Source organism: Microtus pennsylvanicus, chromosome 12, assembly GCF_037038515.1.
Source record: "Microtus pennsylvanicus isolate mMicPen1 chromosome 12, mMicPen1.hap1, whole genome shotgun sequence".
In the NCBI taxonomy this organism is placed as follows: domain Eukaryota; kingdom Metazoa; phylum Chordata; class Mammalia; order Rodentia; family Cricetidae; genus Microtus; species Microtus pennsylvanicus.
The window spans coordinates 21,794,553-21,811,598 of NC_134590.1; the positions used below are offsets into that span (position 1 = coordinate 21,794,553).

The 17,046-nt window shown below is 36.6% G+C and overlaps 1 protein-coding gene across 27 annotated transcripts in view; it reads right to left on the bottom strand.

Moving 5' to 3' along the window:
- Adgrl3 (adhesion G protein-coupled receptor L3) overlaps positions 1–17,046 on the bottom strand; it is a 734,954-nt gene that overhangs the window by 118,822 nt on the left and 599,086 nt on the right. For all 27 annotated transcript variants that reach the window (XM_075942857.1, XM_075942861.1, XM_075942854.1 and 24 more), the window contains 4 exons: positions 13,985–14,168; positions 13,013–13,135; positions 7,705–7,913; positions 6,781–6,957 (listed from right to left, as the gene is read on the bottom strand). In XM_075942857.1, the coding sequence (XP_075798972.1) occupies positions 6,781–6,957; positions 7,705–7,913; positions 13,013–13,135; positions 13,985–14,168 (693 nt within the window). The remainder of the gene's footprint in view (positions 1–6,780; positions 6,958–7,704; positions 7,914–13,012; positions 13,136–13,984; positions 14,169–17,046) is intronic.

Sequence of the window (17,046 nt, forward strand, 5' to 3'; positions counted from 1 at the left end):
AGGAATAAGCCTTATTTAGTTCCCTGTATATGTTTTCAAAGTAAAACTTAAAACAAATAATGAGAAACAAAGTTTCTCTAGTCAGACATACCTAGGCGGCCTCATACTTCGGAGTTCTGCAAAATATGGCATTTAAAATAATGATTAAAAAGCTTATTACATTAGACAGAGACTCCAAGATCCTAGCTGTAACCCACGGTCTCCAAAAAAGATTATGAGACACCATGATGTCTCTACCTGGATTACGATGATGCTGACCACTGGGCGAGATGCCCCAGTGCAACGCCTGCTGCCAGGACCTGGTCCAGACTATGAACAAACAGCAGGACCTTGGAGAATTGATTGCACCACTTTTGCCTAGACAAAATAAGGTCAGTCTTTTCCATGTCCCTCTTCCACAGAAAAAGAAAAATTCACCTTATGGGCCTAGCTTAAGACAGTAAGACTGCTGTTCTGGATATTTCTGCCTTCAATGCTTTGGAGACCTGGGTATGACTAACTGTATATGGAGTTTGGTCCCTGTCATTTTTAATAGATTCGAAAACTATTTGGTCTGTACTCAGATATACTTTATTTATCCTTCTGAAATCCCTGATAGTATTAAGGGCAGCTACATCAGTTTAACAGCAAAAAGGTATCCAGATTTTTCCACAAAGCTACAGCCAACTTGTTAGCTTATTCTAAAGCTACCATACATGGTTCTCTGGACAGCAGAAAAATATACATGCTTCTAACCAAAATCTGTAGTTTTTGCTAGGACTCAAAGGTATGAATGTATTCCTTCTGTTTACAGATATCTGTTATCTGCTCTTTTTTAAATTTTAATTTCTGTTTCTAGTTTAAACTTATCTCAATAGGCTTCCACGTGGTTGGTAGACCCGTATCTAAGCATCCATTGCTGACTACAACCTGTTTGGAACTTCCTGAAAGCTGATGTGAACCATCCCTTCAACGATGTCTGATGACTTTCAACTTGCTTGGGCATGAATACCAACGCCCCAATGTCAGCTTGAAGTAGTTGTGGAAAGGAACACATTGTCCCATGCCCCCTGCCCAAAATAGGTAGAAAGGCTGAGACAAGGAAAACCCCCTTGAAAAATACTAGAAAAATAGGTTCAGAGTTGACAATTAATGGATTTATAAATTTAAGTAGTTCCATACCTTTTAAAACCAGGGGCAAGCAGGAACCAAGATTGGTTCCTATCATTGGTGCTTGTGAAGGGGGAAATGTAGGAGCCAGCCTTGATAAGCTAAACATAAACAGATCACCCAAAGAAAGTTCTTTACTTCCAACCATTATCACCTGTAAGTGTGGGACTCAGCCATCAATAAGTTTAACAGAGGCCTGAGTCTCAGTAGTTTACCCTGAAGCAATACCTGGATGTAGGAAGAACCACAAACTGAGGTTACCTGAGCACCACCCAAGAACAGACCATCCAAAGGAAATGCCTAATGTTCAAACCATTGTAGATAGGATCATCTTCCAGCACACATTCACCAGGACACCCCTAGACAAATGTCAGCCAATCAAGGGTCCTGAACCTTAGAAACCTCTCATCCCAACTTTTACTGCTATAAAAACTTAACTCTAACTGAGCTCGGGGCTCTCCGTTTATTCCAATACGATGAACATGCAGAGAGACCGAGTTTGCAAACTTGCATAAAATAAAGGCTCTCTGTTTTTACATACGGGACCCTGTCTCCTTGTTGTTTTGGGGGGGACTTTCTGAATTGGAGCATAACAAGGGAGAACTCATCAGATAAAACCAATAGACAGAACTCAGAAAGACAGATAGCTAAGTACAAAGGGAGGCAGACAGACAGACACAGATAAGGGCAGTTCAGTGCTTAGATATCCTAGAATGAAAATAGATGCTAAGATCTGGCGTCAACAGGTAGCAAGATTATCCTAGCAATTCTTCCTTTCTTTCCAAAGTTGTCAAAAAATTATTTGATATAATGTTCCTTCCTTTATCTAGGTTTATTGTATAGATAAAAGGAAGGTAACTAGTGTATATACATGTATCTATTCTAACTAGTGTATATACATGTATCTATTCTAACTGGTTGCTGTATCTCTCATTATGTGTTAATAAATTATTGCTCTATTTCAAAGAGAAGTTTAATGGAAATGTGTTAATATGTTTCATTTTCGAATTCTAGTGATGACTAGGCCCAGTACTTTCAGTTCTTTAATCCTGAAAGTGCCAAACTCATGTTCCAGGATCAAAATGGAGCTGTCTGTGGTAATCACTAGAGACTGCAATGCAAGATACACGTGAAGCATTCTGTGTGAGTTATTGTTAAAGGAAAGTATCGATTTCCATTTATTTTGTCTCTTGTTTACACACAATAGTGGTCACAGTCATGATCCTTTTAAAATGGGTTGAAGAAGGGCTGTTAGGAAATGAACTGAGCCAAACAAAATGATATTTTGTGGTTGTCTAAATTTGATCCATTTTTCAGAGTTCAAAGTCTTGGCTGGTAGAAATGTAGGCACCAAGAACCTAACTAACACATTCCAGAATTAAATCTATCATTTGTCAATGTGGTCAATCTTGCTGACTTCAATCAGCTTGAAATGCTTTGACAAAATTGGCCTTATAATCCTTTGAAGACCAGAATTTTAACTGTGTTGAAACAGCAAAAATAATTTTATGTTGCCAGCGGATATACAGTTTTCTTCAAGAATACCTGTACCAATTTTTTTCTAAATTGTAACCCCCCCAAAACACACACACACACACACACACACACACACACACACACACACGGAGAGAGAGACAGAGAGAGAGACAGAGAGAGAGAGAGAGAGAGACAGAGAGAGAGAGAGAGAGAGACAGAGAGACAGAGAGACAGAGAGAGAGACAGAGAGAGAGACAGAGAGAGAGACAGAGAGACAGAGAGAGACAGAGACAGAGAGAGAGAGACAGAGAGAGGGAGGCCAAACTATGCAGCAGCAAATGACTTGCATCACAGGAATAAGGCAGGCAAACCCTGTATTAGAGTTTTCAATTTCTAAAATGTGTTGAATATTAATCACTGTTCCACTTTTACTAATGCCAGAGAGGTGAAAATTCACAAGTATTTAAATTCTTGTTGCTAATTCATCTATTAGAATACATAACTGAGATAACAAGCTTTATGTATGTTTTTATGTGCTAAGTCTAGCTGGAATACAAATTTCCCTCACGCCTGCTAGGGTGATAGTCTTTCTTTACTATTGAACTATGTGCCACTATGTGGGCATTGCAGGTTCCACATCTGTCACTCCTGTGGGATTGTGAATCATCTACGTAAAATCTAAAACGTTCCATTGCCATTGACTTCTAGAAAGGTAATAATGATGAAATTGCTTGTAGATTTGTTTTTCATGTATCCTCCAAACCCTAGATGAGGTCTCAGACTTGTAGAAGGTAAAGTAGATCATTCACTGGGTACCACTGCATGATGCACCCTGCCAAGGCAACTGTCACATTCCAGCGGCACTCTGGTAATTGTAAGATTTCTAAGTTCAGATTTTGTGTCCCCTTGTCATTACACCTAAGTTGTGTAAATCAGTATGTGCTCCGTGTTTCCCAACGTGACGTATTGCTTGTAAATATTGAGACACATAGGTCATGCGACATGTGAGGGTGTTCTCAGATTCCAGTCCTAGCCTATAGGTGTTAAGCTTACTGAATTTAGCCATAGCCCTACTGAAGTCACCATCTTCAGTTGCTGGTCAGTCAGGCTCTATACATGGTACAGTAATCTTAAAATTTTTCATTGCATTTTCAAACATCTATTTAACTTCCTTGTCATTTTGTTTATATGCTTTATCTAATTGGGACATTCTTTACAACTTTTCCAATAAATTCTTAATTTCTTAATAGAAATCATATAACCACCACCTCCATGCTAGCAATTTTTTCTGCCTTTATATATTCAATTTTTCCAAAAAACACTGCAAAAGCTTCATTCGAATCTCTTTCTTACTGTGATGTAACTATTTGCTTCTGCTTTCTCCATGAAAATTCATATTCTTAAATATAGAATTTATCTTTTTCTTTAATACATTAAATATCAACAAAGCTGTTTTTGATTGAACAGTTAAACTGGTTATTATATGTACTCTTTCAAATTGTATTCAACTTATAAAGTAATTTGTCTCAAAATGTATCATCTATCAATTCTTAAAGCTGCATAGTAAGTAATATTATTTATATAATAGAAAATTTTATGAAAATTTATGAAGGAACATTCAGTTATTGTCAAAGCCAATTTAAGTTTTAAGTACTCATACTTTTAAATTTTCAATGTCTATTAAAAAATTAGGTGGGTACTATAATGTGATATCCTATGAAAACAAATGATTAAATGTTGACATAATTTATATCTCACTCTAATAAAACATATTATGTTAACTATATAAGATTATCTAATATAGGCTGAAGAAATGGCTCATTTGTTAAGAGTGCCTACAGATCTTCCAGACAACCAAGGTTCAACTCACAGCACCTATATCCCAGCTAAGAAATAGCTATAACCTTGAGGCTTCCTCTGGCCTCTGTGGGTACTGAACACATGTGGTGCACAGATATACATACATGAAAAAAATTCAGTAAAACAAAAGTAAACAAAACCTTCAAAATATTAAAGTAAAGATTATATACTATATAATGTGATTTATATGAGATTAATAACTTTAATACTAACTATCATTATTACATTTGCTACATAATATATTTGAAGAAAATTATAGGTTTTAAACTAACACTTTAAATATTCATTTGGTTCATGAATATAATTGTATATTCTTTTCACTGGATATTGTTTCAGAATACTGCCCATTTTTAAATATATTTTAAGTCATATAAACCATATAAGCTAGATCTTCTTTCCTTACAACTATTGATAATGATCCACAATAGGAATCAACTCAGATATTGGTCCTGGCCAAATGTTTTTTAGAGGAGCAAGACACCAGCATTCCTATTCATTCTCAAATTATCTTGCTTTAAAAAAGCAGATCTATCCAATCTCTAAATATGTTGACCTAGGACTTCTGGATACAGACTATATTATAGTTCAACCCTTGACAGTTCTCCTGTGTTTGAAGATACTCTAAAGCCTACTCAGCCTTCTCTTTCATTGAAAATCCATGTTCTCTTAACCCTCTATGTGTATAAAATCCTGTCATTCCAGAAAAAAAAAAAACAAAACAGAAGCCAGTTTTTGACTGTGAAAACTATCAAGCACCTGAACTCTTCCTTAGAATGGAATGTGCATTGCTCTGTATTACAATATGCTAATCCATGGCCACCAATGATAACTTATGCTGGAGAGGCTGTGGAGAAAGGGGTACACTCATCCATTGCTGGTGGGAATGCAAACTTGTGTAACCACTTTGGAAAACAGTGTGGCGGTTTCTCAGGAAATTCGGGATCAACCTACCCCTGGACCCAGCAATACCACTCTTGGGAATACACCCAAGAGAGGTCTTATCATACAACAAAAGTATATGCTCTACTATGTTCATAGCAGCATTATTTGTAATAGCCAGAACCTGGAAACAACCTAGATGCCCTTCAATGGAAGAATGGATGAAGAAAGTATGGAATATATACATATTAGAGTACTACTCAGCAGTAAAAAACAAGGACTTCTTGAATTTTGCATGCAAATGGATGGAAATAGAAAACACCATCCTGAGTGAGGTAAGCCAGACCCAAAAAGAGGAACATGGGATGTACTCACTCATATTTGGTTTCTAGCCATAAATAAAGGACATTGAGCCTATAATTCGTGATCCTAGAGAAGCTAAATAAGAAGGAGAACCCCCCCCAAAAAAAAACATATAGGCATCCTCCTGAATATTAACCTTCATCAGGCGATGAAAGGAGACAGAGACAGAGACCCACATTGGAGCACCGGACAGAAATCTCAAGGTCCAAATCAGAAGCAGAAAGAGAGAGAGCACGAGCAAGGAACTCAGGACCGCGAGGGGTGCACCCACACACTGAGACAATGGGGATGTTCTATCGGGAACTCACCAAGGCCAGCTGGCCTGGGTCTGAAAACGCCTGGGATAAAACCGGACTCTCTGAACATAGCGGACAATAAGGACTACTGAGAACTCAAGAACAATAGCAATGGGTTTTTGATCCTACTGCACGTACTGGCTTTGTGGGAGCCTAGGCAGTTTGGATGCTCACTTTCCTAAGCCTGGATGGAGGTGGGAGGACCTTGGACTGCCCACAGGGCAGGGGACACTGACTGCTCTTTGGACTGGAGAGGGAGGGAGACTTGGTTGGGGGAGGGGGAGGGAAATGGGAGGCGGTGGCGGGGAAGAGACAGAAATCTTTAATAAATAAATAAAAAAAACAATATGCTAATCCCTCCACACCGCTGGGATCTATGGATCACACTTATTTGTTGTTTTTCCAGGAATCAGTTTGATAGCATTTAATCTATGTATAGTTCTTTAATCTTCTATGTAGCCAATCCCAGCTTCCATCATCCCAGTTCTAACTTACCCTGTTCATAAGATGACAGTATAGCATTCATTTGCCCAAAATTGAAAGCAGGGAGGCTACAGAGAAATTTATTGAGCAAACTTCGATTTTTTTTTTATATCGACAATGGAAAAAGAAAGAAGCAGTGATTTGAATCACTCAAAAGGATATGTCATGAATGCAGAGTTCCTGGCTAAAATTACTAGGGGAAAAATATCAGGAATATTTAAAGTTAGCAGTCTGATTACATGCTGGAATAGTCCTGCTTTGTGGTATATCTTACCTTAACTTCCACATGTGCCATCAATACTGCAAAGTTAGTGAGGTGGTTACAGGAGCATGTAGTATGTGTCTTGTTTGTAGTCAGGAGTCGACAGCCTTGTGTTGACCAATAACCTGTCATTGTGCGCTTGGAATAGCTCCAAAATGAACAGTTAGGGTTGAAATTTTCCTCTGACTGCTACAGTGGAAAAAGATCAATAAAGGCAATAACTATTTTATGGTTGAGCAAATGAAGTAGGCACTTTCTTTACCCACAGCACAGCCTCACGCTACGTTGTAATCCTTACAGAGGTGTGTTTGGTATTTTCATATTAAGTGGCCCTTATCAATTTGGAATGAAATTGAAGAGCTGTTATTTGTTGTGTCTGATTAGAAGTGAGATTATTTTTTTTTTCACCACGGATGGTACCAAAACTATGTTACTAGCAATGTTTTAGGATTGTACTGGTTTTTAAATTTCAAAGTAAAGAAGCCAACTGTTGGGGGGGGGAACTTCTAAAAGAATGGTGTTTATAAATCTTTATAACATTTACAACTTCTAGATTTGTATATATGCAAAAATATATCTTCACACACAGACATGATTGCTTATAATAGTATTGAATTGCTGGAGCTCAGTTAAATTAAGTGAATTGCAAGCTCTTAAGAACTGTGTAGTTCATATTTAGAGTATATAATACTGTATTGATATTACATCTAGATGCAAAAATGTTACTATGGAAAAATTAACATATCACCATTTCATATAGAGATCAGTTTTATATATCTTTCTGATTATTTATAAAAACAATCATGACTATATTATTCAATGATATACTATGTCAGACAAACAAAAAATATTAAAAGAAAATTAATAGATTTAATATTTATTCTATAACAAATATAAACAATATAGAAAATGAAACACGACATGTCATTTTCTTACCTTGATATGTTTAACAGTAAATACCACAGGATCGGCCAAATAAACTTTATTACTGAACTCCTTATTTATTGCTGCTGTAATAACAGGGGAATTGACGATAACAGAATGATTTGTGGACATGGCTTCTGTGCCCAACTTCATACTGGCATTCTCCGTAGACAAATAAGGGCCCAGGTTGTTATACAGGACAAAGGCTACTCTAATCTCCCCTAAAATAAATGCAAATGTGAATTAGAAATTTGAAGAAACTGATTAGTTTTTACTTCTTACTAGAATTTGCAATTCTGATTAGGTAGTAGTCAAAACTGTATAAAACACATTCACGGATATAAAATCAAAGTTGCTTGATACCAAAGTACGAAGTCACTGATGAGGAAAGGGAAATTGAATACTGTTGAGATCATTATATATCACTTCTTTAAACACTGAATCTCAAGCACTGTCTCACTGTATACTTGAAGCTGAATTTAAAATGTTTCATAGACCCAAAACCAGAATCCAGAATCATAAAGGTTCTAAAACAAAATGTAAGATAATCTGCTTCTACCTTGAAGAAGATAAAATAGTGCGCATAGCCTCAAAACCTATCCATAAATGGAAAATTGAACTTCATCAAAATTAAAATTATGATCCTATTAAAATATATCATTAAGAAAACAAATATGCCCACTACAGACTAGGGAACAATAGGAAAATGACAACATTATTCTGTTTGAATAATCAGAACATCCATGCCGGTCAACAGTACGATGACAGAAGATACTGTAAACAATCCAAAGACATTAATGGGCACTTTAGAAAAGAATATAACAAAAACCATTTTATATATGAAATGATTATATATTAAATCATTAGCAATTAAGGAAAGAAAAAAATTAAAACTACATTTGTAATATTATTTTTCATGCCATGGATCCTAATGTTTCTACAGTCTTGGACTTGGACTCTTATACACTGTTGATGGGAATATAAAATATTTCAGTGACTTGGAAAGATTTTGACACTTTTTATAAAACTGCATACATATTGGCCCTTCCTGGATAAGTGAGAACATTTACCACAAAGAAAACAATTTGTATGAGGCTTTTTACAGAATCCTTATTGATCATAGCCTCTCTCTTGAAAGAAATCAAATAGTAGAATAAATATATTACATTAATAGAATATACTATGTGTCAATACAACACAAAATACTAGTTAATGGCAAATCACAACTGAATATCCAAACAATATTTTGGATTACTTAATCTAAATAGAAAATAGGTCACATTAAGTGATTCTGGATAAAAAACATCTAAGAACAGAGTGATAAGAATGTTTCATTAGGAGAAGAAAAGAGAATCAAGGAACAGTAAGAAACACCATGGAAATATATAGGAAACATTTAGTTTCTGGTTGGTTTTCTTTGTATTTTATGTTTTATTTATAGAGGTAAATACAACTGTCAGATTTCTCAAACATTCACTCTGTATTTAATTCATTGTGTTTTAATTACATTTCAATGGGATTCTTTTACTTTATTTTATTTTTCCAGATAGGGTTTCTCTGTGTAGCTTTGACTGTCCTGGAACTCACTCTGTAGACCAGGCTGGTCTCAAACTCACAGAGATCCACATGCCTCTGTCTCCTCGGTGCTGGGATTATAGGTGTGCACTACCACTTTCCAGCTTGCAATATGATTTTTTAAAATAAGAATGCTATTCTTTTATTTGCCCAAGAACTTAATAATCATTTTCTTTTCAGGTCACTATTTCTACAAAGTCATAGAGCTCTTTCACCTTATTCCCCTTTGTAATAATCTCTTATAGTAGTTTTTAAAGCTAACTACTTCCTTTTCCTTTTGTCATATTTTAATTTTTATCATTTTCCCATGCCCAATGTCAAACCCTATGTCTTGTTTCTACTATAAGGTCATAATTTGCCAAGAAACCAATGCTACTCTGACTAGTACAACTAAAAAGATCGGAAAGCCAAAGTGTCTATGAATTGAATTTTAAGGTCAAATAGAGAAAGAGAACACTGGGTCAAATGAGACATATTTATATGGGGGGGCAGTTAAAGAGGTATAATCATAACTGTCTTGTACCTCAGCTGTACCTATATATTTATGAAATTCCTTGCTCTTAGGAATTTAAATACACAAAGTAGACAAAGGGTGGTTTTTTTGCACCTAGTCATGCAAACAGATTCTTTGGGCACTCCAGTCAGACACATCCAATCAGATGCAATGACCTCATACTCAGACAAAGGCCAGTGACCCATACTGCAGAAGGCAGAGATGCCAGCAGCTGCAGCTGCAGTGTTCCCGCACCCAGAGATATTCCAGATGCTGTCACGTGATGTAGCAGGATGCTATCTGATGGCATCCATTGTCATTTCAGCAATCTAACAGATTGCAATGAAGATGCCATGAAGGAAGAGAGGATTCTTTTAAAAAAATCTTATCTATAACTAATTTCAATAAATTAGGACACACTATCACATGGCAGAGCAGTCATTGAAAATCCCATTACTTAGATTTATATCTTGCTTGCTATTACATCTGGGAGGATTCTTATCTCACCTTTATCTCTTAAGATACCAAATCTAAATAATATTTCCTCATTAAATACTTATCTGTTACAGTAGAAAAAAAACTAATTTTTCTCCTATATTTAGGATAAAATTTATGATGCTTGATGGCTACACTTAATTTTTATCCAAGCATTTTTTCTTCTTGATATTAGTGACTTTTATTACAATTGGCTCATAGTCAGGTAATAAGTCATAACAATTCCACATAATGCTCAGTGGCATGTTGTCATTCCAACTTGTTCATCAGTGCAGGTAATTTCATATAATTGTTACAGAATATTCACACCAAAGTGACTTGATGGGGCTTAAGATGAAAACCTTGCACACCAACCAATGCAATCCATAAAATAAGCAAGCCACTCGATATAGCTAAGGTAGACATATTTATGTCCTCTTTAGCATCCTGTCAGAAAGTCTATCCAGTTATTCAATGTCATCTTTGTAAATTCATTTGCTTTGCCATGTCTTGTTTACAATACTATGGCTACCAGGGTGATGACATCAGACATGGCCCCTGAAGGAGTAGGACAATAAGCAGACAGGTAGTAAAACAAAACAAAACAAAGAAAAGAAAAAAACTGATTTGAAGCAATATTGTCTTAAGTATGGCTGAGGGGAGAGGGTTGAGAAACAGTGATCCACCTAAGAGAAGAGTTTCCACTAAAAGGTAGATTTCCTTTTCAGAGTCAAATGATGTGCCTTGCTCAATCGTCCTCAGAGAAGTTTCTTCACTCGGCAGATGGGAACAAATACTGAGACCCATAGGTGGACAATATGCAGGTAGTGAGATCTTAGGGACTCAGCAGCCCTAAATGGGATGTCTCCATCAAATTCCTCCCCTCAGGGCTCAGGGAACCACACAGAAGAGGAGGTGGAAAGAGAGTAAAACCCAGAGAGGATGGGGAACACCACTAAAACAAGGTCCTCTAAATCAGCATGAGCAAAGCTCATATGAACCTCCCAGAAACTGAGGCAGCGCGCACAAGGCCTGCAGCGGTCTGCGCTAGAGGAGAAATGGACAGATGACTTCATCCCTGTGCCGAAACTACCTCCAACTGATAACCATTTGCAAACGAAATTTTAGTTTTTTCCCAAGGCAGTCTCACTGGGGAAATAAACTACTCTTGAGGGCAGACTGCCATACCTGGTAGAAGATGGCCAACAGACAATGAACGCAACAGCAAGCACTGGAGGTTTCTTGACTCAAAATTTCACATCAGAAACTATTTTCTTGTTAATTTTTATCTTTTTTTAAACTTTTATTTATATATGTTTCTTTCTTTTTACCTTACATGTCCTTTGCATATATATGATGGCTTCCAGTTTAGGGTTTTTATTGGATTCCTGAGTGTGCAATTAAGTGGGTCCCTTGTACCCTTACTTAAGCCCCATTCCTCTGTTTGTTTTGTCCTCTTTTTATGTTTTATCTTATTTTTTATTTTATTATTATCCCTTAAGAGCCTGTTTGTTTTTTTAATAAGTAACAGAAAGGGGCATAGATCTGGATATGGGGGCGTTGGGAGGAGTAGAAGGAGGGGAACTCTTAATTAGAATGAGGTGAGAGAAAAAGCTATTTTCAATAAAAGGGAGGTAGAGTCAAATGATAGAGAGGCTGCTGTGTACAGCAAACCCTGTTGCTGAATCATGCCGCTTTGTATGAGGAACATAATTAAAACTATTTAGCATGGATCATGGTCATGCTGGATAAAAAAAATGTAAAGTGGGTCAAATAAGACAGGATGCACAAGACAGGCAGCTGTAGGCCTCCCTTGGTAATGGAGCTTCATTCTTGGAAGTGAAATGGTGAGATTTCCATCTGGACAGGACTCTTTCTCAAAGGGAAATACTGTCGCAGAGAGCAGAATTTACTGAACCAGCTAGGAAGTGGATACAAATGTGTCTTTTCACTGCTCACAATCTTACTGCTTCCTCAAACATGTCCTTAGTCCAGTTCCTGAGACTCTAATGATTTATTACTCATAAATGATTTTAAATGTTTTGACAACATTATATTCAGATGACAGAAAATTTAAACAATTGCTAATATTAAGGAGACCCTTTTTTGGAGCTATTCTGCCTATGTGAAACAGCGGTTCTGAATGGGTTACACTAACCTCATGTCATCTCCACATCACTTAACAAGCTCAAGGGTTTTCCTGCTTTTGTGACAAAGATTTGTGAAGTTAGGAATATGCTTTTTCCATGAGGTAACTTATATATTATACTTTATTATTTTTTTGAGTGAACTCGATTTAACAGTTACTTAAGCTGATCTACATATCTTAGTCCCATCCCCTTGAAGCCCTCATTATAGTTAGTTAACTTTTTTGTATGTTTTACAAAAGAAAAATACAGATACATTTATAAAAACCTGAAGAAAACTCGAAAGCTTGTAGTTTTAAAAAATAACAAGGAAAATCCGCACCGAATTTTCATCAGTTAAATCTTCAAACTCAATGACTGTTACTCCTGGGGGATGGGGGCAGAACTTGGCAGAAAATTTGAGTTTTGGGGTTCAGAATTTTCTATATATTCAAGTTTCTAACAACCAACAAGAGATAGAATATAACAGAGAATTTTATTCAATGTATATCACTGTTATATTGATGGCCCTGTAGACAAGAAGAAGAGGAAAAGGGAGAGAGAAGGAGTAAAAGAACTATTACATGACAGATTTAAAAGCAAACGAATAAACGGGAAACAGCAGTGAGCACAAAAACAAACTCCAGCCTACCGTTCCGGCCATTTTGCTTTAAAGTGTTTGCTGAGAGCTGGACGGTACTTCCATGGCCCATGTTTTCGGGAAATTTCAGGTCCTCTAGGTTCCCTTCTGTGCTCAGCCGTGCAACTTCTAGTTCTGTTCACAACAGAGAGGTGTCAGCATCCTATGAGGGATCTGGCAAAGCTACAAGAATCTCCTTAACCACTAAACTATTTCTATATTCGCAATTTCAGGGTCCTTGGTCTATTTGTCATGTTGAAGTTGCTTAATTTGTATGCAAGGATATGGTTAGTATTGTCGTTTTCTTTAAAAAATAAAATCATCAAGGATGTGCAAAAATTATGTAAATAATACAAATGTACGATACTCAAAGTTAATATTTAAAATTCTAATCCAAGTCTTTACATGTTGTCTTTGCTTTTAAGTTAATTTTCAAGATATTATCCCTATTCCATGAATTATGTACAAATCCTCTGTACTCCAGAGATGTACTGTCACATCTTTATTGATCTATCTACAAACCTAATAAAATTTGAAACAGCTTAATCAAATCTTCTGAAATAAAATTGTTAGCTACATCCTAAAACACAATAAAAACAGATTTATATTTATAGGAAGGGATGATACCATTTCCAAACATTAACATCATCACTCAAATGACTTGTTTCTTATAGGACATAACTCAAGACAGGTAATCCTCACATTAGGAGGTCAGAATAGTAAACAATATAAAATCTACATACATACATGCCTACATAAAAGTTCAACTAATAAACCTCACAGATGTGCTCTCATTTTGGAATGCCCTACAGAGGTTAACATGCATGAATTCTGTTCCTGTTAAACTGAAAGCTATTTGAGAAATAGAATAACACATCCAACAAACCAAAGCACGGCTCATGATTGGGGCATCAGATTTTTTTTTAATCCTTTTTCTGCTATGCAACCGACTCTAGACCTTCTGTCTTGGCAAAGGTCACTTACGAATATTGTCTGTATTTTCCCTGACAATGTCGGTCTTCAAAAGGTTATCGGCTAACACGAAAGCACTCTCCTCCACCGTGTCGAGCAACATGGTGGCTGCACGGAGTTGGTCGCTTGTTGTCAGGTCTCTCCAGGCATTTAAAGCTTGCGGCTGAAGGAGGTTGTTAACTGTCTCCACCATCGCCTGTGAGGGGACGAACAGAAAGGCAGAATTCTCTAGTGGACCCGTATAGCTGTCAGAAATCCAGGTGTACATGCTGCCCAGCAAGCAAGGAACAGCAGTGTGCATGAGATCACTATTGTCCCAGCCTCCCCTGTGACATGCTACAGCAGAAGCATTCATTATTTTTCTATAAATCCCTCACTGAGACTTTGCAAGCCCATAGTTGTCTTCCTTTGAAGGGCAACAAATAGAGCCATGCTTGCTTCTTAGAATCGACAGCAGAGGCTCCAGTAAGACTATTATAATTAAACGATTTGGCTGAGGAACTAGTGGCACATAATTTAAACCAACAAGTTTGCATCCTATACAGAAAATGGTTTGCTTTTGCCCATCCCCATAGAAGCTGATGCTGACCACAGAAGAGACTGAAAAGATGAGGAGGTGATAGGGATTTCTGGCCTACAGTATGAGGACTCAGGGAGCAAACACCTTTTTTTTTTCCTTCCTTTTTCTTCTTTTCACCTTCTCCTCTATCCCCAAACAGCTATGAAAATGTCAGAAAGGGGAAAGTATCAAAGCCCTCATACTGTCAAGGTACTCTGAGTATGTTTCATGGTGTGAAACCTTAACACTGTTTACCATTCACGAAGAGAGTAAACAGTTGGACATCACTACCTATGGCCCTGAGGTGTTTCTGTTTTCTTTACAGAGTCGCTGTATGTACACATCAACTCATAGAGACAAGGCATCGCATTTCACATTGCTGCATCCAGAAGAATAATCGCTGTAGCTACCATTTATATATTCCCTGTGGTTTCCTTTATGTGGTAGGTTACAAAAAGAAAACAGTTCTCCCAGGAAAGCCTTGGGTTTCATTCAAGCAGAGAAAGCAGCAAAATAGAAAAATACAACACCTGCAGTTTGAAAGTGATCGTGCCTGAACCCATTCATTACTAAGTATGCCTCCAATGTAGATGACACCACGAACTGTCAGCATAGACACAGTCTCTAGGCACCACACGACTGCTTTAAAACAGGATGCACGTTGTTGACACATTGGCAAAGGGATTGGCTGAAATGGGAGACAGATCCTTTACACTGTCGCATTTTCTTCTGGCTGGTGTTTTTGTTGTAACCAAGTAACAACTGTTAAAAATTCAGCTTCCTAATGAAACACCTTGGCTGCCAATTAACACCAGCCTCAAACACTAATTTGTCCCTTGATAAAGTTGTTTTGCTTGATATTTTCCAAGCTACCCCAACTTCTGGCCAAATCGGCATCATTAGATTTTTTAAGTAAGAGAATCTTACAACTTCTGTAGTATGCGTTATTAAACATGTGCACACACTTTGCAAACCACCAAAATGACATTTTTTTTTTGTCAGTTTAAAGACTGGATGCATTTACTATGTATGCTTAGCTCTGTCATTCTTTCTAGGTTTGAAATAAGACCTGATAGTCACACAAAAGCATATCCAGATATTAGCTGATTTCCAGGAAGTCGTCTGTGGTAGTAAATGCCAAAGAGCTATAACTAAAAAGAGGTACCAATAGATAAAACAAATGAAAAGATCTAAGTATCTTCTGAAGCCAAACAGAGAATATGGACCAACGGAGTGCAAGGAACATTCTTTATAAGATTAGATGATCTCCGGAATTCATCCGTAATGCTCTGAAAAAAATCCCGCAAGCAACTGAAATTATTCCTTGCCTTGACAGTGGTGCGGACACTTTACCTGTTAATGATCTTAACAATGATGAAATAATCTGATACTGATTATTTTAATCTTACTTCAAGAAATGGTTGCTGAGTATACTACAGAATTTCTGTTCTCCCCTTTGTTGTTTTTAGTTATTTAATTTAAAACATTGCTAACTGGTAAAAATAGAAAAACGACCAGAATGGTCATCTCTAACAATGCACTCCAATGATCTAAGTATGTTTCAAAATGGAGTGATGAAGCAAAGAGAACGCATAGAGGAGTCTAGAGAAGGAGTCAGTAATCAAACCTCCAAACAATGAAAGCCCCAGGAACAGATGGCTTCACTAGTGAACTCAACCAGACATTTAAAGAATTAATAGCAATTCTTCTCAAGCTGTTCCAAAAAGTTCAAGAGGAGGGAACGCTTCCAAATACTTTTTATTAGTGAGCATTACTATTCCGATACAAAAGCCCGACCCAAGCACCACAGACAATAAAACTACCAATCATATCTCTGATGAATGTGGATGCATAATTCTTCAACAAAAGGCCAGCAAACCAAACTCAATAGCACATTCAAAGAACCATACATTATGACCAAATGTAATTTATCTCTAAGATGAAAAGATAATTCAACACATAAAATAAATTGATGTGATGTACATACACCCTTAGCAGAATAGAGGATAATGTCACCTGATTATCTCAATAGAGAAAGAAAAAGCCTATAACCACAATTCAGCACTTTTCATGATTAAAAGCCACTGACAAACCATGAATAGAAGGAAATTAGCTCAATATAATAAAGACCATATATGGAAAACCCTCTACTAACTTTACACACAACACTCAAAATTTGGAATATTGTTTTTTTAAGATCAAGTCCACTATAGGCCCTACTATCTAACATGATTATTTCAGACCATAGCCAGAGAAATTAAACAAGAAAAAGAAAATAAAAAGTACTTAAATTTGAAGACATAAAATAATACTTATTAAGGATTATAAGAATATACAGGAATTCAAGAGCCTCCATTAAAAAAAATCAACAATAACAAAAAAATCTGAGAAATAATCTCAAGAGACCGTGTAGAACACTGCTTTATCTAAACACTTGGTCTTTTGATTAATACTAGTTACTGCTCAGTGATCTTTGTTTTACAAAGAGCTGCAAGATGAAATATTTCCATAAGAA